The sequence below is a fragment of the Anser anser genome (genome assembly GCF_964211835.1).
Source record: "Anser anser genome assembly, chromosome: 1".
In the NCBI taxonomy this organism is placed as follows: domain Eukaryota; kingdom Metazoa; phylum Chordata; class Aves; order Anseriformes; family Anatidae; genus Anser; species Anser anser.
Window position 1 is genome coordinate 187171436 of NC_139720.1, and position 27144 is coordinate 187198579.

At 38.8% G+C, this 27144-nt stretch overlaps 1 protein-coding gene across 7 annotated transcripts in view; it reads left to right on the plus strand.

Annotated features, from left to right (window-relative positions):
- Nucleotides 1-27144, plus strand: part of DCLK1 (doublecortin like kinase 1) — a 244256-nt gene that overhangs the window by 127757 nt on the left and 89355 nt on the right. Inside the window, exon 5 of one of the 7 annotated variants that reach the window (XM_083849323.1) lies at nucleotides 5672-5832. The exons of the other annotated variants lie outside the window; for them this stretch is intronic. Within the exon in view, the coding sequence (XP_083705449.1) occupies nucleotides 5672-5733 (62 nt within the window). The 3' untranslated portion in view covers nucleotides 5734-5832. Of the gene's footprint in view, nucleotides 1-5671; nucleotides 5833-27144 lie in introns of those variants that run through there. 7 annotated transcript variants of the gene reach the window in all.

Genomic DNA, 27144 nt, shown 5'->3' on the forward strand with positions numbered 1-27144 from the left:
AAGTTTGGGATTAATATTTACCTGTTTCTTTTCTGAGAGGTGCTTGTCTAATATGCCCCTTAGAAGCCTCTGATAATGAGGATTCTGTAACCTCCAGAGAATTTCTGTTCCACTGGTAAACTCTCCTTGATTTTTTTTTCAGCCATCTCATCCAAGATTCCCATGCTATAAATGAAGCCCATTGCTACTTCTCTTATCTACGGTGAACATGGGGAACAGATGATTGTTTTTTTTCTTAGAAAAATCTGTGGACTGCCACATGCCCCCTCTTCTTTAAGCTGAGCAATTAGTTCAGCCTTTCATTATTTTGACTTTAGGTTCAAACCTGTCCTTGAAAGAGGGAATGTGCTCCTTTGTATCATCTCCCTTCTCTGTTTTATGTCTTTCAGGAAGAGGCATTGCATATCCCCTTGGCAATCAGTTAAGAAAAGTCAGTTAATTAGCGATTCATCAAAGAACAAAATAAGCAGTCGGCACTATACATCGCTGTTTCTTCTCTCTTTCTTCATGTACAGCTGTTTTTCATAATAACCACACTGTTTATCGCATGAAATCCAGAATCAATAGACACCACCCCCATCATAATTCCTAGCAGTCATCTCCACATCTGACCTAATGGATACATGCGATAGCCACATACACTTCCGTGAAGAGAAGGACAGATGGGATCTGAAAACACATGGGAATTGCCATAATGTTAAAAAGTAAACACCCCTTGTTTATCAGACATCACTGGTGATTCTGTTTTCATAGGAAGGTTTTGTGGGAAATGTAAGCACACAAAAAATTATATTAATAAAGCACACCATTACATCAGCCAGCTTGTAAGGCGAAGAATTCCTCGGTGTACGATATGGCAGTGGCTGCTTCAAGCGTTGTTAGCTTGCACTTCTGGAAACTTGCCCAGAAGTCCCAGTTTTTCTTTAACTGCTGGTGGCTCAGTTTTCAAAGAAGAAAATAAGTCAGAGGATGCTTTTCTGTAGCGCTCAGCTGTATGTTGGCAGAGATTAGGATTTAAAGGCCATGCTCACAAAAATGTTTGCAATCAACTAACTATTATTGAGGTACTGAAGTAGGATCTGGCAATGTAAGTAACTCATGGGATTGTCCCTAAATGAGAACATCTCCTTGGCTTGTACAGAGATTTCTTCCTTAGCACAGTAAAATAAGTCAGTTTTTGGCAATATCAGAATTAAATGTCAAAAAATTGCTTTATGTTTAGTTAATGTTGGCCGAGTGCTTTGCAAGCTTGAGTCGCACAGTCTAACTCCTAAACGTGACAGAATTCATCACGTACAGACGCATCACGTCAAAAAGCTGCGATTTAGACTGACCAAAGCCAGTATCTACCTCCAAGCAGAGTGTAACCAATATACAATGTCTGGATGTAGAAATAGCTTCAGATCACTTGTCAAGAGCACATGTTCCTGTTATGGAAACAATGATGAGAATAACTCTCTTCTAGGGGAAAATTAAGACTGGAATCATTGAAACCTAATTTCCCTTTGACTTTGCTGGCCTGCGTTCGTCCTCAGCTCGACATCTCAGTGCCAGCAGTTGTACTGCATCATCCTGCCAGCAGCAGACAGCTTGCCAGGAAAATCTGAGTCCTGCGGTGTCCGCACACGTGTGCGCGCATGGAGGCATGCACATGCATCTGATTCAGTAACTGCGGTTAAGGTCAGGAGTATCGTGTTTATCCCTGTTAATAACTGTCAGGCTTCTCTAACCCCGATCACTCTGTCCTTCCTAAAAGAGGGAGAAAGGGGAAATTGGTTGTAGTCCTCGTCTACCCTGATTTACAGGACAAAGACTGATGTGTTAGCAGCTTTTGGCTAGACTTCGGGGGGGAGAGCATGCTGGCTGACTTACTCTGCCCTCATCAAAAACTCGTGCTTTGGCAATTGGAAAATAATGGTGGGTTCTAGGGACTTTGAGATACAACTTTGCTTTCAACAGAGGCATAAATATAAAGTGTTCCAGCACACTGTGGTATTTCCAAATGTCATCGACTGCTGGGCGTTAGAGACGGATATTCTGTGTATGAGGCCGAAACAAAGGCAGGAAGGGGCTAGTCCTCTGGCATATACCACTTAAACTAATCGTTCAGAGCGGGCAGAACGAAAGCAGCTTGGTTTCCTGTGGATTTGCATCCAGTGCCTCCTTTATTTTCCTACTCCAAGACCTCCAGTTTCATCTCCACCCTGTCATCATCTCTTAGACGCTTGCCCAGTACCCTCAGCTCCTTCCCACCCGGTCTGCTGCTGCTCGCCCTCATCCCCTTGCCTTTCTTGCTGTAAGGACATTAATAGGGTGTCCCGTGTATCCATCAGGCAGACAGTTGCATAATTTTATCAAAACTGATAGGAATATCCTGTCACTGAGAGCACTGTTACCCATATCAAACTCGGTAGAAAATGTCTGACGTGTCCCTGAGTTGTTGGCGGAGAAATGCCAGGCCGTGCGGGCAGGCAGGGAGTGCTCACAAAAGCTTTTGTTACCTGGGGCAGCCCCACTAGAAGTTCCCATCTCCTGGGCCCGCTTTGGTGGCACGAGGCTTGGATCCGGTTGCATGGAAGTACGTGGCTGTGTAAGGCTGACTTGGTTGGTCATATTTGTGTGTTTCCTGCTCAGGATTTCTCTTTTAACACTTAGCTCTTTTATTGATATGTTCTTTCTTTATTATGCAAGCTCATTTCTTTATCCGTTGCCTGCAAGCTCTTTGCTTTGAATATTCTCTGCTCTGTCTTACAGGTCTACTTACTTGACACTTCTCACCTTTCTGCCTAAGCGTATCTTGCAGGGAACGTTTGGTCATTCAGATCAGGAATCTTTGCTCCCCTCTGGCTAAACAGGGATAAGGATATGCTAGAGCTTTCGAGATTACATAAGTGTTTCCAGTCCAGATTTACGCTGTAGTCCCTCTTTGTTCCTTCTCTTCCCTTACCCCCTCACCATCCGTGTATATTTGCATAGTTGTCATTTTCAGCATTATTTCTGTGAAAAAGTTGCCTATATATATAATGAGAAAAAATCAGGATCACTTGAAACTTACAGAACAGTAGCTCATTGAAACTAGCCAAACAGCAGTGCTGCAGTTGAGGCTAATTCACTCTCTTCATTGAACCAAATGTTCCTCAATATGTTTTCTGCAGCATTTGCTTTCTCTGGTGTCTGTTAAAAATAGCACGAACGAAACGCCATCCAGTAAATAGAGCTGGTGGAAATTCCTACTTCATTTGCATAAGGATTTGAGTATGCATCTTCCTTTGACATTTGGCAAAGATAAAGTTTGTTTTGGATATAAAAATCGTAAGAACTTTGGGCCATAAAATACCATGCTTTTCTCAATGATAAATATGGAGTTAAATTGCATTTTGTTTTGAGAACTTATAACATGAAACTTAAGCCTGTTTAAAAAAAACACACACAAAAAACATTTTTAAACATGGTCAGTATTATTATCTTAACATACTGGAGATTTTACTCATATCAGGTAGTGTTAATGTGTTAATAACAGAGTGGACAGAATGTGTTTATTTTTATTAATGTTTTGTAGCACGATACTTTTGCTACTTTTTTTTTTTTTTTCTTACATTGAAATTTCCTGAACCGAATCTTCTTAGGGGATTATTTAGATTAATCAGATTGGTTCAGGAGCAGAGATTTTTCCTGCAACACATTTTAAGCTAATTTCCCAAAATACAAACATTTCAATTGTACATCCAAATGCAAGGAGCAGAATTCAAATTTTTATTTCCAGTTCTAAAAACAGACTTTGTGCGGGGGGAGTAACACAAATTCGGTAGGCATAACAGATCTTCATATTATTCTGTGGCATTTGAATTCTTAATTTGACTGCCTGATACCTCCTCTTTCATGTAACTTTATTTTAGGCATAAGTAACTTTATTTTAGCCTTTAGGCGTAGTCCATAGGTCGTCGTATAAAGCTCCATTCTGTGTGTCCTCATAAGATGAGAGCTTCCAAATATTCCAGCTCCCTTGCAGAGTGCTACTTAGGAGAGATTTTCCATCTTTTGCTCTTCCAGTTCTAGTGAAGATGGAAGCATCAGAAAGTAGCTCTGTACAATACTTCCTTACCCCGAGGCTGTTAAGGAGTTTGGTGTAGAGCATAAACAAGTTTAACTTCAGAGTTGTGTAGGGATCACCTTTCGTACATGTTTGGCCATATACTTTTCCTCATCTTGTTAAGCAGTTTGGTGAAATGGAGTATAAAATACTGGTAATCTTGGCAAGTAGGTTTGTGTTTTTCACAGTTTGTGGATCCTTTCCAATGTAAGAAACTGTTAGGATTGGATCTGTTTCTGAAAAGATGTACCCTGTAGTCCTGTTCCAAGAGATCCTTTGTATAAGCAGCACAGTCCCATTTTCTCCAGTTATTACGAGTTCGGATGAGACATCTTAGAGATGAGTAGTTCCTGCAGTATTAGTCCTTCATTATTCAGCCTGAGAACCTGAACAAACTGTGCTGTCTGCTAAACTGTATTAGAATGGGCCCTGGAGAGCTGCCTGTTCACTGGGTGCTAGTGGTTGTACCAAAGAGGTTTTGTACTGAGATAAGACTCCACTCATCGTTAATAAAAATGGACTGAGTTGTTAAAATATGGCCATTGTAATTTTCTACTTCTTATACGAGACACCGACTCTATACCTGGAGTGCTGTCATGTCTTGAATAAGTATGTATGTAAGTGGTTTTTTTTTAAGGCCAGAAGTGTCCAAAGCTGCTTTTATACTGGCAAAACCTTCTGAAAAGAGAACAATAAATCAAAATCCATAGTTCATTTTAGAAGGCAGATGTGTAAGGAAAATGTATTTGTCCTTAATATTCAGTAAGGGCCTTTTCTGAAAAGTCTAATCAAACACAACCCCCTGTACAGAAGCTGAGAGAGTAAAGACCAACCTGGATAACATTTCAAAGTGGTAAAATTGGAAACAGTACAGCAGTGATAGGTATTCATATTTATATACACATACATATTTAATAATATTCTGTGCATACAGACACAAATAATGTACAACCCCACAAAAGGGTTTTTACACATCCGGTAGATCTCTGTATAACGGCGGTGTTGGTCTGCACTGCTGAAATGATGGTTTACAATATATGCCGAAATACTGGCTCCGTGCTGCTATTTTCAAAATGCAGCCTACAGAAATTTCCCATGTAAAAAATTCCAAGCGCTACCTTGACAGTTCAGGTGGCTCCTGTGAACAGTCACCTTCGAATAAACTTTTTTCGTAGCGTAGCTCACTGCAGGAGGACTGCATGCTAATATTATGCATAAAGTAATCGAAGGCTGACTAATCATTAGGAAGTCTCATGTTGCCAGGGAACTGAACACCCGTAGGTGGTAGGTCATGGAGCTGTGATTTGGATTCTTTTATTCTTCACTTAGAGCTTTTTTTTTTTTTTTTTTTTTTAAATGTTCTAAAGGAATTGTAACACTTATGTTTTTTTTTCCTTTTGGAAGAAAATCCTCTAGGGACCTAGAATGTATTGATGCAAGAGAGGAACTAACCTGAGATCTCTTTTAACTGAAGGACCTGGGTCAAGAAAAGTCTTTGAAAGATAGCTAATTATTACTGTGTGGAGGGTGGTTAGCGACAAAAATTTTGAATTCTAATTTTTTTCTGTTATTCCAAAATAGGAAAGAAACATTTTTCACAGCTACTTAGAAGATTGTCGAGCAAAAAGGGGAAGACAGCTTAAAGAGCAAGGCAGTTTCTGGTAAAGACACAATGTTAAGGAAGAAAAAAATTCCTGCAGGAGAACAAATTTGATGAACCTTTATTAAAAATATTTCTCTAACTTTGTCTGCTCTGTCTGTTTTACCAGCACACATCAATGTGTACAGATCATGGGAAAATGTAATAGATTTTTTAGTAGCAGTTGCTGTATTGCAGGGCTGGAAGACAGTATATGTTTTTCTTTCTGCTTAAAAAACATAAATTGGGGAACCATGGGGGAGTAAAAGCAAGGGAGACTAACTTGGGAATCAACTAAGATGCCTGAAATTGTCAATAAAAAGAAAAATCTTAAATTAATACATGAGCATTTAATAAAAAGGACAAACCCACGTAAATAAAACAGGATTGATTTTTTTTCTAATCCCTTTGAGGAGGACAGTTCTCCGGAGATTCTTTAGGGAGTGTTCTGGGATTACAGACTGGATACAGACAGACAGCTGTGTAGTTTTTACCGGAGGGAGAAATACTCATGTGTTATGAAATGCTTTAAACTTCCTAGATGCAGATTAGAGACAAAATTCTGCTAATGCTAACTGGGAACATGTATTCCATTTGTGAAAGCTGTGTATAGTGAACGTATAAACCATAATGCTGTTGTAGATTTAGTGCTATTCGTAATAAAAATATTACAAAACTGTCCTAGAGCATTAGATATTGTAATCTTATGTTGATTTTATTTATGTTGAATAGAATTTTAAAGAAGATCAAGCCAATTCAGCATTTTTATTTATTTTATTTTAAGAGAGAATACTTCGAAAAATCAAGAGAATTCATCAGTGAACTCCATTGTACTTAAGAGACCTGAACATACAGGAGGTTTGGAATTTCTTTAATGCAAAGGTGCAAAACCTGACAGGTTTGCATCTGTCCAAAGGAGAAAATACATTGTTAAGGAAGTCATATGAAAAGCTAAGGATGAAAATATTCACATAGTAACATTTGGCAAAATTATGCTGATTTTGACCCGGATAAATCAAATTTGATAAAACATTTTAGGCAGGTGAGGAGATAACCAAAAACAATAACGACGACAACAAAAAAACAACTGTAAGAGCTGAAGTGGTGATACAGTGCAGTACACACATCCTGTTGTGCAGGTAAAAACCTGTCACAGTTGAGGAAAAAAACCTAAGTTTGTATATGCTATATGTGCAATGAAGATACTCAATAACAGGACCTTAATGCTGCTCATCCTCCTGTAACACAAAACTGGTACCAGCACAGATTACAGATTGTCTATTACTTCTTTACTAATCTGATTTATCATACCCAAGAAGAACAGGTTCTTTGTGCTCTCAGCTAGGACATCAACTTTACAAACAAACTAATTTATAAAGTTCAGAATATTCTTTGAACAGTTTCTGAAGTATGCTGTGATATCCAGAATGAAAGACGGTTTCGTAGGCTAGGTCTGTTGCCAGCCTAACTGCATTTCCAGTCTGCAATTACTTAAAATTTCTCAGACGATTAAAACAACACTGGGACTTTACACACCTTAGTAAGTGTTATGGTGTTAGCAGATGTTCTTAGTAAAGCCACATTTTCCAAATATCGCACTGTTAGCCTATTGCCAGCGTGATTCAGCCTGTTTACTTTAGTTTTATCTAAATAATTATAGCAAAATTTAATTGCCTGAACCAGATAGCGTTCAAGGAGAACCCATTAATATTAGCGGCAAAAGCTGCCTGGGGATTTGTAAATTAGAGCCAGTCCTGAAGTTCTTGGTATTTTTTTTAGCTTAGGAGGCTGATTTCTGGCTTTTCTGATGATGGGTACAGCAATGTTGCGGTAAGTCCACTGTAGCTGAAGACAGCAGTGACATCCCGGAGGTAGAAGAGGCTGAAGTGTGGGTGGGCTGGCACCAGTACGTGCCCACAGAAGAGCACCCACCAGGTTTTTGTTGCCCATGCTGCAGCACAGCTCCATGTGCGAGGCACATGTGTGCAGGTGTGAATGGGCTTTTAATATCGGCACCTAAAAGTGTTTTGCTTTAAAGGGTGCTGCACCTAATTGTTCTGCGCATGAGGATTTTGGCTGTGAAAACATACGGTTGACAAGCTCTGCGTTGTAAGGCATTTAACTGAATCTCCAGTTTTGCTTTTTTTCTTTTGTCCATTTGAAGACACTTCAGGCAACAGCTGATTTGCTATTTGTCTTGTTTCACACCTGAATAATTTGTATTGTGTGTACGAAAAATGGATAAAAACTTTCAGAACTGTAGACATGCTGACATGCTTTTTGTTTTCTTAAGGGCATGCTAAGTAATGTCGCTCTTTTAAATAGCTATTAGAATACCAGGTGTTTTTATTCCTTCAGACAACATCAATCTACGGTTTTCTTCTTTAAAAAACATTGCTTAATAACTTTCAATACTCATTACAGGCAGATTTGAGGCACTAACTAGAAAAAAGATCAGTCTGTAATATTCTGAACTTCTCGAGGTATGTTAAAGAAGTTTATTTGCTGCAAGAGAGACAGTGTGTGCCTGTCTAACTTTATTTGAAACCAAACCTACTGCAGTGGACACTTACATAACAGCATGTGTTTAAATGGAACAAAAATATGGTTCGTATTCCTCCTCTATTTTTCCACAATGTTTTGAAAGTTTCATCTCTTTTTCCCTACCCATTACAAGCAATCTACGCTACTTAAATGTTCCTGACAACCAAAAGCAAAATCAGACCAGTTACCCGGGTGTGATTTAGAATAATTGCATTATTTAGGTAAGTGTCTGATTGGATTGGGGACTAGATTTGAATACAGCTTTTCAGAGTGAGGATGGAGAAAATGGTGTGAAAAGAACCTACACTTTTCTTTTTTCTTTTTCCCTGTGATTTAACACACTATTGTAAGTGGATGGATGATGTTTAGTAAAGAACAAGATGAGAGGAAAACCTGCAAGAAATGCAGAGTAAACATGCCAGTAGTTTCACAGTGGATGTTGTAGGTACATGGGAAGATAGCACAGACTATCTGTCATTTTTGGCAAGGTTCCAAGGTACCTGATATTCTTGCCACGGGCAAATCTATAATTAGCCTAAAACTCTACACACTGATTGAGCTATCCTGGGTACCAAAACCAATGACTTCCTACTGAGCTAAAACAGTCTGCTTCTCGCTGGCACTAGTCCACGTTTCTTGCCTCCAAAACAAGTGCTTTGATATTTTTCATGCAGGAATGCAAGAGGCATGAAACTGAAATAGGAAGCAAGAAGGAGCATGTGTCTACGGGCTAGTAAGCAAGACCACGTAACCTCAGGAAGGTCCTCGCTGCTGGCTTGGGCATGTCCCATGTCACTTTGTCACCCAGGTGGGCCCCCATCATAGCAACTTGGCTTGGCTCTCTGAATCCACATCATCAGTGAGAGAACCTTAAACTTTGGAAATGAGGATCCAGACCTGAGAGGCTTCATAGAATCATTAAGGTTGGAAAAGACCTCCAAGATCATCTGGTCCAACCATTCCCCTACTACCAATGTCACCCATTAAACCATGTCCCTAAGCACCGTGTCCAACCTTTCCTTGAACACCCCTAGGGACGGTGATGGCAATTCCAGTGTCGGCCTCAAAATAACTCATGAGAGAAGACTCTGCAGAACAGTTTGTCTTCCAGGTTGCATTCTCAACAAATACTTTCTCAAGTCACATTTATAAACCAGAATGCAATAGGCATAGCTCCTTAATCACGCCAGTACTTTAAATTTGCTATTTCTATATCCTTGTCCATATTATCAGTGAACTTTAGCACAGCCATTTCATTAACTAACCAATAGTCTTCAGTTAGTACCATGCCTGTTTTTTTTTAATGTTAGTGTCCCAGTGGCAAACAGAATTTAGGGTTCCTTTTGCTTACTAAACTGATAAAACAATTTCCTTCATTTTTCTCTAGGTTCTTAAAAGTGTTTCTAGAGTTCTGCGAGTTTTCCCTTTGCTTCCTATTTCTCTTGTGAGTCAGACTGCTTTGTTAGCAGTACTTTGTGAGCTTATTTTCAATTTTAAGTATCTTCAGTTGCAAAAAACGAATTAAGTGGAAAACTGTAATTTGTAAATGACTTAAGAATGACCATCTTTCAAACTATGTAATCACATCTTGTCTGACAGCAGTGACACAAACGCAGTTGTTGAACTGTTCCTGCAGCTTACTGGGGCATTAACATTACAAAGAAGGATTTCTGTATGAGCTGGAGATGTACATAGAGTCCAAAAATCTCTTACGGGTAATTTGAAGAAACTTGTGCTCAAACATTGAGAAAATCAAATACAAGTGTCAAAACCTAACACAAATACTGTACTGTTATTCCTGTTATACCTCATGGTAATTACATAAACAACTTATTCTTCATCTCTCCTTTTATGCCTAGAGTTTCTAGAGTCCAGGTCAGGTTGAAGGGTAGAGTTTGCATTTAAGTTTCAGAGCATTTAAGTTTGAGAGCTTTTCCGTCATTCATAGCTTGTGGCCTTACCAGGGGCCACGTAATTCTTGGGGCATTTCACTTCTGTTTGGTAACGGGTCTGAAGAATGAAATAACTTTGGAAAGGACCAAGAGCTTTGTCAGTTCATGACAGTTTTATAAAGTGATCGAGGAGTTGGTACATCAGCCAACTCTACACGGGAACTGTGGTTATTCATGAGCTGCAGTGCTGATGGTCAGCCGGTGTTTCTCTGGTCTGCAGGACTATGCTACAAAGTTTTCAATCTCAAGTGACTCAAGGATTTGTGGACAACATGCTTTTTTTGTCATCTTAATCCTTTTCATGTCTCCTCCATTAAGCATAACCTTTGCAGGCCTAGAGTTTGGGTCTAGCTGATGAACTCCTTTTGCAGAAGTGATGGTATAGTCTTCTAGCTAAAATAAGAGATTCCTTGATACTGTAGATTTCTTTGTTGTCTTAGAGGTGAATACAGCTTTTAATGGTTTTCTGCATTCCCTGGATTTTTATTGCATTGATCTGTAATATAATTTGCATGCGTTGTGCGTTAACAGCTTTCATCTGTAGTAGGATATCGAGCACTTCCTCTTCCGACTTTTATGATGTCATTATTTCCGACTCTGAATTTGGTCCAGGTGCTCATTATGTATTTGAACTCCTTACAGATGACAAGCACTTATTGATGGAGACATGGCTACATAGCAGGAGTTGCTTGTAGTACAGATGAACAAAAAGACTTATTGGAATTGTTTAATGTGAAGGTAACCCGAGTGTATGAGTACAATGCAAAATAGGAACCTGTGAGCTCAAGTGGAGTATTCATAAATACTCTTTAGGATTTAAAGACAAGGACAAATGCTTCCAGCCTGAAGCTGTGCCAGGTTAATTCTTTAAAGACCTTCTAGATGAGACAACAGGATAAGAAAGACCACAGAGAGCCCTTGCAGATTATTGTTTGTTGCAGTCTCTTTCACACCATTTATTAAGAATGAATTCTGAATGAATTCATGATGCTGGAAACAGATAGGTCTTGTTGAAATTGGAGACATGAATAAGGAGGTTCAGTGATTGTTATCGAGAAAAGTAAGGCATATAGATTGTCAGTAATGGAAGCTGCTTTCAGTAGATGCTTTTTATGAGCCTGTAGTTAAAAGTAAATAGAAGCTCCATAGGATCGTAGCTTATTCAAATGATATTGCTGCAGTTGGATGTAACTGAGGCTTCCTTTTTTTTTTTTTTTAACCATGTAAATTGTCTTCATTAAACTGTACAGATTTTGTTATCTTTGGGGACTTTTTGTGCTTTGGATTTGGGGGTGAGGGTGCTTTGGCTATGAAATGTAGGGCAGCAGCCTTTTTCTTCCAGCAAATCTGTCATCTGGAAGATTTCCAAAAATGCTCGCATTCTCATAACTCTTTCAAATTGTTGGTACAGCATACTGAAGACAACTTGTATAGTTCTTGTTGCTGTCCCAAAATATTGACATGCCGGTGTTTTTTTGTTTGTATTGTTGGAATTATATATATAAAGGGGACACACCTTCTCCAAGCTCTCAAATGATGGTCTTGATAGATAGGAACAAGCCAACTTTGCGTGATGTATAGTAAATTGTAATAGCTATATGCTTGTAAACTTCTCTGCTTTCATACAAGCCTAAAATTCTGAAACATGCTTTCTGCTTATCTGGCAAATTAGGAAAGTAAATCGTTTGTGGACATGATTAATAAAGAATGTCCATGATAAATAAGGTTATGTTAGCATGTTGGCTATGGCAGGCTTTCTAGATAAGCATTTTCAGTCCTCAACAGATCATGGGGAAAATTCTTACACATGCATATTTTATAATTACAGAATGGATTTTTCTGAATGATAGTTCTAGTGTAAATGTCCCAGAAGTCCCTTCAGAGCTCATGCTTTTCTTACTGAACACCTTATAACATCATCTGCTCTTTCACAAGTATTGCTAGTTCTGGTGGCCTGTTTCCCCATGCTTGCCAGAAAATCCTTTTTGTCCCCTCCCCAACACACAAAATAGCATGCTCATCCATAAGACCTCAAACTTCTGTTTCAGATCCTTCTTCAGTGATATTACTTACCTTTCTTCTGGTGAACCTCATGATGCAGTTAGGTGGATGGGCACCTGAAAATATTTGGTGCTTTACATGAGTATGTGTGTGGTGTTTTTTTTCCATTTTAAATAACCTATATTTCTCAAAACTATTGAAAAGTACTTCCATGTCTTTATCTCCCTTTTAGAAACTATTTCATGGTTCTCCATGTCTGTTTTAATGATGACGGTATTCTACAATTCCATTATTCACCACCGTCTGCAATGAGCAGGGCTGTTCCTATTACAGGGCTCTGTCCAAATTTGGGCAAACATCATCGTTTGAGTTACACACAGGCTTTTTCATGTCTGCAACTGCAGAAGGCTGTCTTGAGACTCACAGTGGTGACTGAGTGGTGTGTTCAAAGACCATCCATCACATTCATCCTGTGGGTTAGTCTTTCAATCCAAGTCTGAGGAAATCATGATTTAGTTAGTATATACGGGACCTCTGAATTCCATTTTGTATGATTCTGTCTATCCATCATAATACTTCTCTCCTTTACTCACAAATATCTCTGGACAATGATTCCGTACTTTTTTTGTGTGCGGTTAGCATCTTACGTAGCTGGGAGCAGCTTTAGTAAACTAGTTGGACAATTAAGTTGAATGTGATTCTTGGATGTACTGTGATGAGATCTGACCAGTAACTGTTCATGCATTGGGAATGGGAAAAGTGAGGAAAAAGAGATCTTCATCCCAGAACACAGTTTTTAAAAGTTGCAGTCCATTCTTCCCACTGCAGGATTCACTTGTTCTGCAGTTACCATAGAATCATAGAATATCCCAAGTTGGAAGGGACCCATAAGGATCATCGAGTCCAACTCCTATCGTTAGGAGTAGCCTTGTTGTCAGGTCTCCCGCTCTGGAAGTGTTTAAACTCTTCATAGTGTGTGCTTCAGAAGTGCCTGACTGGGCAGGGTACGTGACTGCCACCATTGCCACTGCAGTGGGAGCTGGCGTCATTTTCTTTAAAGCTGCCTGTGATCTGCAAACCCGGTAATGAAGAGAGAAAAAAGAAATGAAATGCAACAGTAATACATACCTCCTGGGTATTTGAAAGCCACAGAGTGCTAATTAAAATCTCAGACTTAAATATCTGATCCTAGGGAATATGAAACAGTACATGGGTTAGCCAGAAACCGTAACTTTACAGATAAACAACGCCAAAATAAAAATATAAGTGTCTAGGACCAGTTAACTGGGCTTTTAGTGAAATTTTCTTTGAATAGGGGTTGGTATATATGTCTGAAAACTCATTTATTTTTCCAGCATTTGCATGTATTAGTAGTGTTATTTTCTTAGATCCTTCAGCTGTGAGATGCCAAAAGGTTATCAAATGTGGTGCAGCAGTTCCTAGCGTGCTTTCTGCACAGCGTTCAAGCCGTCCCTTCTTAGGCCTTAGCACTTCAGCCGAGGAAACTGTCCCTTCTTTGCTGGCTTACCTCTTTGCAGGAACAGGGACGATTCATACTGCTTAGAAATGCCAGTGAGAAGCTGTTAGGGCTTGATGCCTAGGATATTTCATACCAATGCTTTTTAACATGTCTTCTTTTACCTTCCAAGTACCTCCAAATTCGTCTGCTAGGGCACTCGATTTCCACTCCCCTCGTGGTGTAACCGGCTGAGTGGCAGTGTGTGGTCTGTGGTAGAGCTGGGCAGAAATAGAAGTGAAGTGTGGAAATAGCTAAAATTGGGCTGTAATAAGAGCAGATACAGTATAAGGAAAGAGCTAAAAATACCTTCCAAATAGCCGTGTGTGTGTTGTACAAATGAGAACAAAATTATAATGGCCAGTATACAGATTCTGTTGCTTAGGGATTTTCTTCCTTTAACAATCTGTTGATTTTCACTTCCTTTTACAGAGGATTTCGCTTCGGTTTGGTTTTTAGCTCAGAAGTAATTTCTTTGCTGCTTATTATTTGGTAAAACGATACTATTTCTAAACATCTATTTTATATAAGTACTGGTAAAAATCCAAATAAACGTTTTAGCTACAAAAAAAAAATAATAATAATTAAAAAAAATCCGCTTGTACTAATAGTTGTAGTTTACTTCACCATTATCTGCTTCCCTCAACATTTCAGCATGACTGCTTCCTCTTTCCTCTGCCATCCCTTGCAGGACAGCGCTGGAAGTACGAGACTGTGCACCCCCACATCTCCTTTCCATGCCTGCAATAGCAGTAGCCTGTGGATATCAGGAAGGGGAATTGGAAAGAAGTTTCTGCTTCTCCCATGACAGCTCTGTGTGGGAAATGCTCCGTGGTGGTGTACAGCATGGCCCACTAACCATGCATGCAGTAGGCAGAAGAAGTAGAGGTGGTGTGTCCTCCAGGGTGTAGGCAGGATCTTCACAGAGCGTCTCTGTGAGGTCCAAAGACTTCTGAAGGAATATTTTATTAACATGAAAGCACTTCTAGAGGTATGAATTTTGTCCAGACCTTTTCTTTTCTGTGGAGATGTATAAATCTCAAAAAACAACCCCAAACCTTCATCAGTGAGAGTTTTTATGGAATCATGTTTTCAGATCTGTTCCCAGCCCTGCTTCCTCTGATTTCCTTAGATGGACAAATAATAAAGTTTTCCCTAACCTTCTATAACTTCTAGGAATTGAGGACCTATACTTTGAGCAAATCATCCTGAGAACAATCAGACAACGTGGAAGATTTCTATCCACAGAGTTAAAGTTTTCGTGAAGTTTTATGAGCAACTGGTAAACAACATATTGTAATGGGAGGTATCAAGCAGCTTCAACTATAATGTTCAATTGAATGTTTGGTTGAAGTGAACTGTAATGTTCCACTTAATGTAATCTCAATAATGTGTTTTGCAGTAGAAAGGAGGGCTGATGGTGTGGTTCAGGCAACATTATACACGTGAGTTGCAGAGAAACAAAAGTTCTTGGCACCAAGTGTCTTTTAAATGTGGCAATGCTGTAAATATGAGTCACGGAATGGAATAATTTAGTGTTTCTTTGTGCATTTCTTGACGTGCACTTCAGTAGAAGTACAAAAATTTTAAATTGCCATTTTCTTTTAAAAATGGATCTTAAGTAGTGCTACTAATTACAACAGCAAGAACAACATTGCATGTTTTATATTGAGACATCTGTTCGGCATGGTGTCTTGAGTGTGCCAGCTGTGCCAGTTAGGATTTCTCATGCAATTAATAGCCTGGGGATCTACGTCCTCCCAAAAGTCAGGTGCTCAGAGATGTCTGAACATATATTGTCAGAGCAAAAATAAAAAACTTCAGTAGAAGTTACTGGGCATCTTTTGTGGCTGAAAATTTTATGAAGATTTTCAAAAACGTTCAGTGTGTTATCAAGATCTAGGAATATGAGATGGCTTTGGTAAAAACAAGTTAAAAAATACCTGCATTATTCAAACATTTTCATCTTTGATGAATTTACGTAGCTTGATGTTTGAACTGTTCGAAAAAAGGTCTTTTCAAAAGCAAGTTACACTGAACGCAGAAGCATTTAGAAGATCTAGAAATAAGATTTTAGAGCAGAGCAGATCATGATATTAAATCTGAGGCCTGAAATAGAAGTTAATCTTGACATTTGATTTTAAGCCAATCTATGGAGTGAAAAAATAAGTTGCATCTGTCCCTCTGAACTTGTGTCTTTACTACCTCTTCTCCTCATAATGCCAGCATAGATACTGCAATATATATATTGCATATGTATATGGCAGAGATTTGAAACAGTAAAAACGAATTTAGTGATAAAAGGAGACTGCTTTCTAACGCACTGTGACTGTCAACGGTAAGACTTCATTGAGTAGCTGTAGCAACCCTGTAGATTCAGAGTAATACCAGAAGCAGTCAAAAATGATCAAATAATCACAAGAATTGGAGTAGAAACCTTGATGTTTTAGTTTTCCTAACTTGAACTTGGACATCTATAAAGGACTAGTGTCTGTCATGCACTGTGGACTCCTCCTTTGCCAGGGCACCACCCTTCTTACTGCTCCCTCCGGTGGTCTTCCCCTCATATCATCTTCTCGAATCCTTGATTGTGGTCATTTCTTTGTTCTCCAGCTACAGTCTCAGTGTTATTTGTGTTTCCAGCCCATCAAATGTGATTTCTCCGATTGTTCATTCCTTGCTGCATCAGAAAGCCCTTGCTGTATCCTGATTCTCTTAGATCCTTTCCAGGTTCTGCACTGTGGTATATTGCACAGTAATATCTTTACAGTTAACTCATACATTATTCTCTCCCAGTTTCTCTTCCTATTCCGTCACTGCTTTGTTCTATCATTAAAACAAAAACAAACAACCCCCCCACCTACTTTCAGGCAAAAGGGGAGAGAGGTGACAGAATAAGCCTCAAGATGTGATAAGAAGCTGGCAGACAGTATTTTTGTCTGTACAGAGCAGTTAAGGACACTCTTGAATATTGTGTTGAGTGAAAGCATCTTTGGCCTTTGAATTTCTTGGGAATTACATTTTTTATATACACTTCACTTTAAGATGTTACTGACCTTTGAACCAAAATTATCCCATGTATTCCCCTTCTCTTAGTGATGAAAACTAATATGTTGGAAATAATTTTGAAAATGAAATTATGGGAAGATGTATTTACACAAACAGGAGAAACTGTATTACATCGAAGTCTTCCAATGTGTTTTGTTTTACCTTGTTGTAACTCTTAAATTAGATTTTGTCTTTTTCATCTTTAGTGCTGTAACTTTGATGGTCTTACATGTTTGGAGTGACCCCCCAGAATTTCCTACTTAAACTGGTGATATTGCTTGTGCTGGAAGCAAACCTGCTGTGGGGAGAAAAAAAAACCAACATAATAAATAATAAAAAAGCAGAAGCTTGATTACAAGTTTTGAATATTCAAAAATGGCAGATCTTTAGGCATTCACTTACACCGCTTAAATAAGACATATTTCCAAATTTCATTTTTCATATTCTGTTTGGAGTTTAAAAAAAAGGCACATTATTTAAAAAATCTAAAATATCACTGCAGAAATGTGTAATTATTTAATTAAGGAAATACAGGAAAAAATAGGAAGTATATCTAGAAGCTTTGTATACAGCCAAACACAATCCAAGAACATCTTCAGCTAGTATATATTGTAATAGTCCCTTGGTGGCAACTCAAGTAAAATCAAGTTGTACAAGTCAAAAATGTGCACTGATGTGTGCATATTAAACATCTGCTCTAAAAAAAAATCTAAAAATATTTTGAGATTGAAATAAACTGCAAAAATCTGTTTCCTATTGTTTTCTCTTTTAAGACATTTAGCCCTGTAGACCACATTTGTAAAGCTGAAAATATATGAGGTCCATTTAATTATGGAAACCATAAAAACTAAGATGTAAGATACTGCATTAAAGGAAGGCTGACTATCTGCTAAATGAATTCAGCCAGTTCCTTTCAGATACGATCAATATGATGTACAGGCAGAAAGTTAGGGAAATTCCAAAGAAATATGGGGAAAGGAGTAGGAACAGTTTTGTGAAAATGACAGGGAAAAAAATCAGTAGGACTGAATCGCTTCTTGGTTTGTTTTTATGGCATGCTTTGAGAACAGACTTTCTTTATTAATGCATATGCTAAAATGATCTTTTGCTGCAGCCTCTTTCCATTGCTGTCTGGAACTTGGAGATGAAATCCAGAGCTCTGTTTTTCATACAGGTTTGTTTTAACGAAGCCGCAAAATTTCTGGGATTCTGACCAGTAAACTTAGGGAAATCCAGTTTGGCGAAGGTCAAGCTTCACTAGGGTGGGTGGCTCAGGGCTTCTTGTTGCTGTGTGGAGCATGGCTCTTCTTACAGCACGCTGGTCATGCAGCTGGTAGCTTTTGAGTTGAGTCTCAAGAATGTAGGCCCGGTATCTGGTAACAGCTTCAACCAATTGATTCTTTCCATGTAAGATGAAAGAGGTGAAAACAGGTAAGACCATTCCTCATCTCCTTTGTTGCTTAGTAGCTTTTTGAATAAAGCCACAGAAGTTAAGTGAAGCATAAGGCTTTTTCTTTATGTAGGTGTTCTGCCCGTCTATAGTACCAATACAGTAAAAATCACCACATATTTTCCCACCCCCTACGTACATAATGAAAAAATAGCTTTTGCCTGAGATATAAAATTAATCGTGTGGAGATCAGCAGCACACTGCTATGCTGCAATTCTATTGCTTCCATAGAGATTCATTTTCCATTTCCAATTGCTAGGGGAGCCGTAAAATATTTAGATACCTACGTATGTAGAAATCTTTTGTTGGATACAATTGTCCAGATATAGAAGATCTGCAGTTAGCTTTAGTGACTGGATCTGTGAGATTTAGGGGGGGAGGGGAACCCAGAGAAATAAGATCTGAAATAAATCCTGCAGAATTTCACATATTATTTAAAGTAACCTTCAGATTACAATGAAGTTAATTGCTCCTTTGCCATAATGTAAAGCAATGTGTTGTATTAAACCAAGGATGGATGTAGAGTTCTCTTGACCTAAACAGCATCCTCACTGAGTTGAACTGGAAAAATGATGTACATTTCTTGTATAACTTCTACAGGTTTTATTAGCTACTTTATTCTCTCTGAGGTGCAACTTAGCAAAAAAAAAAAATAGTATATACCTTCTTGAGAAACATTAACACGTGGAAAGTTGTGCAGAAATAGACAAAAATAACACGAGATCAAATTCTTCATTGTGCCTTTGAACTACAGTCCATCTACAAAACCTTCCACATTTAGGTGAGATTTTTTTCTGCCTTTTGCCACAAGCATAGGAGTGGCAGAGGAACCCCAGGTTGCCATGACAGGTAGCATCTAACGTACCTCATTAAGTCTCTGGTATCTTTGGTAGAACTTCATATGTCCAAGTAATAACTTTCTGTCCCCAAGAATCCCAGGTCTCGGTTTGGTTCCTTGACTTTTTCCTGTCCCGTCTCCCACGCACTCACCTCTCCTGTCTTAAGAGAAGCCCAGTGTTCCTGTGAGTTTTCTTCAAACAAAGGGTCCATTATTTAATCTGGTGCACCCAGATGCTCCATTTGGACCTTGGGACAGGGCAGGGGGTGAAGAGGAAGCGAGAATGAGAAACAGTAAAACTTTCATCAATGGCTATTCTGTTGTTTGAGCTTCTGACAACGGAATATGCACATCGTTGCCTTCTATAAACATGTGCATTGCACCGGGTTGAAATCCAACAAATTTCATCCAAACAACATCTAAATATTAGAGGGAAGCGAGCAAAGAGCTATGGTTGCTGGAAAAAATACAGGGAAGAAAAGAAGGTTCTGTGTAGTACAGTGAGTAATAATTGGATTGGTAGACATTTGTAGGACAATATTGAAAGAGCAAACATTTAGGTCATATAATTAGGAAACTGAGAAAAAAAAGTAGCAAGAATAAAAAAACAGCAACTGAAGAAGACATATGTAGCAAAAGTTATAAAATTGTTTGTTGCATTGCTCTTCCTAAGTAAGCAAGGGCAGCACAGTACCCGATTGACACGAGGTTTCTGAGGTTACATAGTACGGTGGTTGTGCCAGTGTCAAATCGGGAATTTCATCGGTGTTTGCGTTTGGCATACTCTACATGTTCCATAACGCAAAAGTTCTGAGTGGATGTTTGCAATAGTTTGTCAGTAGTTGGCGTATAACCTTTTCTCATAAAATTCTTTTGTTATACTCACAATTAATTCAGATAAAATGCATCAGTTTGTGTATGTGTATGCTATCGTATTAATAATAATTTGCAGGACGATAGAGATTGTTTCAGTTGCCTAATTCAATACAGGAAGTCAGTGAGATCATAAATCGTGGAACAAATTATCTTTTATCTTAAAGGAGAGTGAAAACACTGCTGTTGGATTTATGTGAATGGACATATGCTCTTGCACCTAACTGCTCTGAAAGCAAATTGGTCAGTTTTCCATACAGATACATTTGAATTATCAGATCAATACTCACCGCACTGCTTTTTAGGGTTCCTACTTCGTGTATTGTGGTCAGGTGTCTTGTTGAATAAAGAGATGATTTTAAAACACTTTACACTCCATTTTTTTTATTCTAAATTATTTGCTTGGCTGGTAGACTTGAAGTTCATATACACAAGCAATTTCAGTATCTTGAAAAGCAATCGCACATCAGTTAAGCCCTAGCAATTGTCCATGTGCACATAATTTAATCTCCTTCTATTGTAGGCTCAGCTAAGCCATGTTGCACTAACTCACTTTTACCATGGATAGATGCAGATAATTGCCGTGACTCAGCTGACACTCGGTAACATGGTAAGCTGCAGTAACCTCATCATCTGCTTGAGCCTTTTTTTTATATATTATTGCCTTAAAGCGGAGCTAAGGAAGCTTTTCATTTTGTTTGCTTTTTAAAAGCTTTTTTTTCTTTTTTCTTTTTTTTTTTGATCGCGTGTGGATCCACTTTTGTGGTTGGCTCAGCCAGGTTCAGGTTCTACATGGTAATTTAGGGGCCACGAAGCGCAGGGGGTTACAAAGACCTGCCTCTACAGCTGCAGCTCGCACTCCTGTGAAAAGAGAAGCCCGAAGTGCTCTGTCGGACACACGGGGAGCGAGAACACTCATCAACAAGCTCAGCACAGACAAGCACTTTGGAGCCACGAAACAATCTCCTGCCCACATGGGAGTCTGCAGGAAAGGGTGGGAGGTTGACGGCTTTTTGGACCTGGCCCCATTTCATCTTAATCTGCTCTGGCTCCTGATCTTTTCAAAGTCTCCCCATTGTGCCTGTGATTTCTGCTAAACATGCAGAGAAATTTTTAAGATCAAGACCATATGATATAGCAAGATTAATCTACCCTTTGGCCTTCACCTCTCCCTCCCACAGGGGGAGAGGTTTGGTTCTGCTAATTTGTCATGTTACTTTTTTTTTCCCTGCCATCATTTTTTTTTCTTCCTCATGGTTCACCTAAATTGGGGATTTTGGTCCAAACACTCTCAACATATAACGAAGATAAATAGATTTCTTTGTGTCCACTACATGCATTTTAAAGACATCATTGTTTATTTCACCCAGTTTTAATGTGGAGAATTTGTAACTCATTTGTAGGATATAAGTGTTTTTTCACTTTTATTATATATTGTGGCTTAGTGAATCCCTGTAGGTCTGCAAAGCAGATGTGTTAGTACAGCCAGTCTAACAGCTTCATTCCTTCCCTCATCTTCTGCAATGCAGTCAAGGTTCGGATTGTTATGATACGCAGTAATTAAATGTGAATAAATAAAATATCACCAGATAATGAAGCTGCAATCCCCTCTGTCATGTTAAATCATTGATGAGGTGCCTGTGGGTAGGATCTGTGGCTGATGATGTGTTCTGCCTTGAAGTCTGTGATGAGTTTTAGGTGCAGTTGTATAAATTTTCCCATTGTCTTTGCATCAATAGCCAGAAAAAAAAAAAGCCTCAACAAAATGTATATGGGTCATCGTATCCTCCTGCCTCATCAATCCATTAATTTCATGTCTCCTGACACCTGAATAATAATGGGAAGTGGACTGATTTTGCAGATAACAACTATGTAATTCAACTGTGTTATCTTCTTAAGTATTGGTACGAAATTTGCAAGTATCTTAGAATGAAGAGTTAGGTTTGGGGGAAGAGATGCAGACAGCCTCTATTTATCAATATGTTTTTAATATTTACCCCATAATACATAAATTTCAGTGACGGTATGAAAGAAATAATGATCAAAATTAAAATCTTTGTGTACATTCATCTGTTTCAACGCAAGGCAGATAATGTAGATCCTACAAACCCTACTCTCCTGGAAATGAGGTATGAATTCATTATTCCTCCTCTGAAAACTCTTCTGTCCCCACAATGGCTTTGAACCCATCTGAAATGCTACTTGTAGATCTGTATTTATTATTTTATCTATAAATAACTCAGACTTATCATACTTAATTTCAGCTTCTAGAAACAGGTAGTTGCACTGCATTCCTCTCACTGGTGAGGCTTTTTGTTTTACTCTTGTAAAGCCATAGAATATCCAGGTTACAAGTTAGGAGAGAGCTTTTCTTTGGCTTCATCAGCTGTAAATGTTAGGGGTAGGAGCTCCTGTTCAAGCAAGAAGGCAACTTACACTTCAGGTTGGGCCTTTCAGAGGTGAAGCTTCTTTGGAACAGCTCAAGGAGCTGGAATGTTACAGCTCTTCCTCAGCTGTTTTGGTCGGTCACCGAAGGCATATAGCTCAGCCCATCAGCCGTTCCTGGCCTTAGCCCATAACTGCTGCAGAAACATCAGTCTCCTGTCACAGTCTGTAGGCTGATGGGGTTGAGGCTGGACAATCAAAGTTCTTGAGGACTTGGTTTACCACATTCTCTTGTGATTTATCCTTGCACTTCCATCAGATTTTAGTTACTGTGTCCTTTTTTTTCTAACATTTCCTTGTTTTTAGAATTACTTTTCCGTAGAGATGTCTCTGGTACTCTGCTTTTACATTACTGATGAAGTGCACTTTCTGTCACATGAAGATAGTGGGGTAGATAATAAGTAGGAAAGAAATTGGGCTGGGACTGATTGTTTTTCCTCAGCACCATTGCAGAGTTCCTGTTGTTTAATATTAGAGATGCCCAAGTGGGATTTAAATAACCCCCACCCACAGTTGAGCAGCCTGTTGCAGCAGCACGGAGCTGAACATATGCTCATTTACCTTTCTGAGCTTCATTTTCCTGTAGCTAGGTTGCTACCAGTTCTCGAGTTAAATCTAAGGAAATGGTATCTCCAGATCTCTGAAATTCAGTCGCGCAGTAAACACGCCTCATTAAAAAACTCCTATTTGTTCGTGGCATTCTCATAGTGTAGGAAAACATGCCTGATCTATACAACAGAGTTCTGGCATCTGGAATTACCTTTTATCTCCACAGGTTCGCATGCAGGCACATGTAAATTTAGAGTAAGCAAACAAAGCCCAGCTTGTGGCACCTAAATAGAACCACATGCTGCAAACCTCAGCCAGCAGCACAGCTGCCAGCAAAGCTTCAGCGTGCACGCATCCCAGGAGCAATGTCAGCAGCTGCAAGCCCAACAACATTTCTGGCAGTGATGTTTTCCAGTTTAGGCCTGGCCACGCTTTACATCTCTTGCCCATCTGTTTGTTTTGCATTGTGTTACATCATCTCGATTGCAATATTTAAACTATAAAATCATCAGGGAATCATGCAGAGGGGGAAGCTGCCTTGTGCAGGTTGCCTCAGGGAGAGCTTTCTATTCATAGGACATGGTGTCAGAGAAAGTGCAGAGGCTTTTTTGTGGGAGAAACAGACATATGGGAAGCTGGGACTGACACTGACAAAACCACAGGGAGGTTGGGAGCAAATGGGAAAGTTACCACAAGGATACTTTGTCTTTGGTATTTCTGCATTTTGCTTAAGAAGCAGATCCGTGAGGTTCTCTGAAAGCTTCTTGGGTTCCAGATATTGGGGGAACGGAAACTGAGAATTTCAGGGACTATATTTTATTGCTGCCGTTGCGGCCTATTTCAGTGTTTTGTAACTTTGAACAAGATTGCTGTATACATCCGTGAGTTAGCTTGCGAGAAAGAAGACATATTTTCTCTATTCCTGTGAATAGGTCTGATTTTTAATGTAACTTCTGGTTTCAGCTGTGTTTGGGATTCTTAGTTGTTGGTGGGGTTGTTTGTTTGGTTTGTTTTTTTTTTGAGGGCGGGAAATATTATTGTAAGAAAAGTATGTTGGAATGACTTTTCAAATAAAAATGAGTATCTTTTTGAGAATATTTATAGAAAATAAGTTACTAAACATTGGCTTTCCATCAGGTCTTTACTGCTAGCTGTTCCTTATCTGTTCAGAAACAGCTTTGGAGTGTTGCATCCCTTCCAAGACTAGGAGTGCTCTTTAAATATTGAACAATCCCAGACTTTTAAATGCATGTTTCAGAGAAATAAGACTTTAAATAAAGAAGATATCTGAGAAAATTGTGGGTGATTCACAAAGAATAACATGGCAGAACTTGTTAAATTAATTATTTTTTCATCTTTCATAGTTGCTACACGACTTCAACTCAAAAGCAGCCAGTGTTTTGTCAACCATATGACAGCCCTCTTCAAGTCCTTAGGAGAATTTCATTTTTATTTAAAAAAAAACATAGCATCACATTTGAATTTCTTTGAAATTAGTGGAAAAGAAACAGGGCTAGAGATTTTCCTTTTGCCTTGCAGGCCAAAAATTACGTGGGTCAAAGAATTCAAAAAGTGACCTGTCACTGTGAAACATTCTTGTGTACAACATTGGTTAGGCTTAAGATGCTTTATCAACCATAGTAATGGCTTTCATTTAATTGGAGGCCAACTCAAACTGGAATTGTCTAATATCATCTAAGTTTGTGCAATTGAGTAGTGAAATAACTTTTCGAAAAAAGAGACTAAAACCAACAATCCACTGAAATGTTGTATAGTATCATAAATAAAATATTACTTTAAAATGTATAGTGTAAAAGCATTGCTTCCAACAATAACCTATCTGAATGTATATAAATATAGTCTTATTAATAAATAGTTAACATTCCTCCTGTCCCCCCTTGTTTACCTGCTGCATATTGATTATCATTTAAGCATCAGATGCATTTTAACCTGTAACCCTTCCTTGAAGTGTTTAAAGTCCAGACTGGTTCAGAAGATGGTGTGGGTGAACATATTTTTGCTCGGCTGGCTTTTATTTTGTTTCTTTCTGACAGCTACTCCTGAACTGGGCTAGCATTTGTGAGTTTTTGTGGTTTTGTTTGTTTGATTGTTTGTTTTTTCATACGGACATGCCTGTTTAAGAAAAAACATGTTTCTAGAGCAGATTGAGTTGTGGGAGGTAGAGGTGTGCCTCCTCAAGCAACTCTAGCATCACATCAGTTAGCTCTGTTCAACTAGAGTAAAAAGTGATGTAATCCCTGAAGTCAGGATCTGTTTCTCTCAGTATTAAGTTACATCATATCGTAGGTTTGGAATGAATGTTCCATCCTAATGGTATGAGAGGATGTTGGCCAACAAGATCCTGAACTGTGAAGGAAAATGTCTGCATATTTTGAGATATCATTTCTGTTAGTGCCCTGCTGAGAGGAATTCTTAAAGCTAATCAATTGTCTGGTTTTTGAAGACAAATAGAAGATTTATTTCTCAATAGTCACTCTACTCAGGAAATTATACTGATTTTAATTTATCCATTAAGCAAGCACTCTTCCCTTACTAAAATGCTCTTGGACTTAAAGTCAGTTTTATATTAGAGTACGTCTCTTCCTTTTACTTATCTTTCAGCTAAATCCAGACAGAAGTGCTGACAGTGAAGAACCTTTTGAGTACCTTGTATGAGTCATACTAGGAAGAGTTAATCAAAAGAATCGTAGAAGGGATCTGAGAGGTCCCAGAAGAGGACCTGCTATACCCAAATTGACTTTACAGGTTTCTGACTAACCTGTTTGCATCAAGTTGTAGTTAGGGAAAATCAACAGGTCCTCTACATGATGTGTTCCAGTTCTTCCTTTTCCTTGCAGTTAAAAAAATGTTTCCTCGTGTCATTAATTATCTGGAATTCTTTGTAGAAACTTAAGATCATTCTATTTTTTCCTATTTCTGATAAGTAGGAATTATTTTTCTTTCTTCTTTTCTTGGCAATTTGTTATGTACTAAAGTCTGCTATTTTTTTGCCTTATAACCTCTATTCTGAGCTAACGATCCCATTTAATCATAGAATATCCGAGTTGGAAGGGACCCACAAGGGTCATCAAGTCTAGGTCCTGGGTCCCCAGAGGACCACCCAAAAAATAAAAATAAATCAGATTTAGATTAGGTTTTTTTCACTGGTCATGTTTCCCAAAGTTGTGATCTTTCTTGGTGTTCTCTCGACCCTCTCAAGGTGAAAACCACGTTTCTGAATGGGTTACACGAAAGTTCATTTGTTATGTTAGCAAATTCTTCAGTAGCCCTAACAAAATAATTCAGGTGTCTTCCACACAGTGCTCCTGTTCGTATCAGCAGGACGATGATTCCTTTGGCCGAGTAGTTTGGTTCAGATTCAGCACGTGTCCCACTTACATCCCTCTTTGCAGAGCTGTTGTCTAGCATTTATGCAACCGATTCAAATAGTGAGTTGGCTTCAACCTTGTTTCTGTTGCTTATTTTCCTGGATTTGGACATTCTGCTTTGGACATTTTCAACTGTATCTGTTTTTTTTTTTTCTTTGTTTTTTTTTTTTTTTCTTTCTGATAACCTCCCCAGTTTTCAATACCATTTCTGTTGTTCTAATGTGATTACAGTTTTACCTATGGTGATGCCATCTCCAGATTTAAAATGTATTCTAAGCTTATTAATAAAAACATTGATTAGTACCAGGCTCAGAAACAACCCTGCTGAGCTCCTCAGCTCCTTGTCAAACCTAGGAGAGAATATACTATTGGTAACTACTCTGGCTTGGTTTTCTAATAACCGTCTTAAATGCAATTTCTGTAGATGATATTTGCCTAAGTTGGGGCTTGGGTTTCAAATTCCAGATTAAAAAAAAAAGTTTTTTCATCTCTTCTTTCCCCCCCTGTTATGCTGTTATGGAAAGGCCAGTTTGATGCAGTTTGTTCTCGATAAAACTATTTAGACTATTGCATATAATTTTAGTATCTTCTAAGCTTCAGATTGTTTGTTTCCTTTATAATCTTGTATTTTGTTGGAACAACAGAATGGCTGAGGTTGTAAGAGACCTTTGGAGATCATCATGTCCACCACCCCTTCCTGCTCAAGCAGGGACACCCAGAGCAGGCTGCCCAGGACCACGTCCAGGCGGCTTCTGGAGATCCCCAAGGAGGAGACCCCACAGCCTCTCTGGGCAGCCTGTGCCAGGGCTC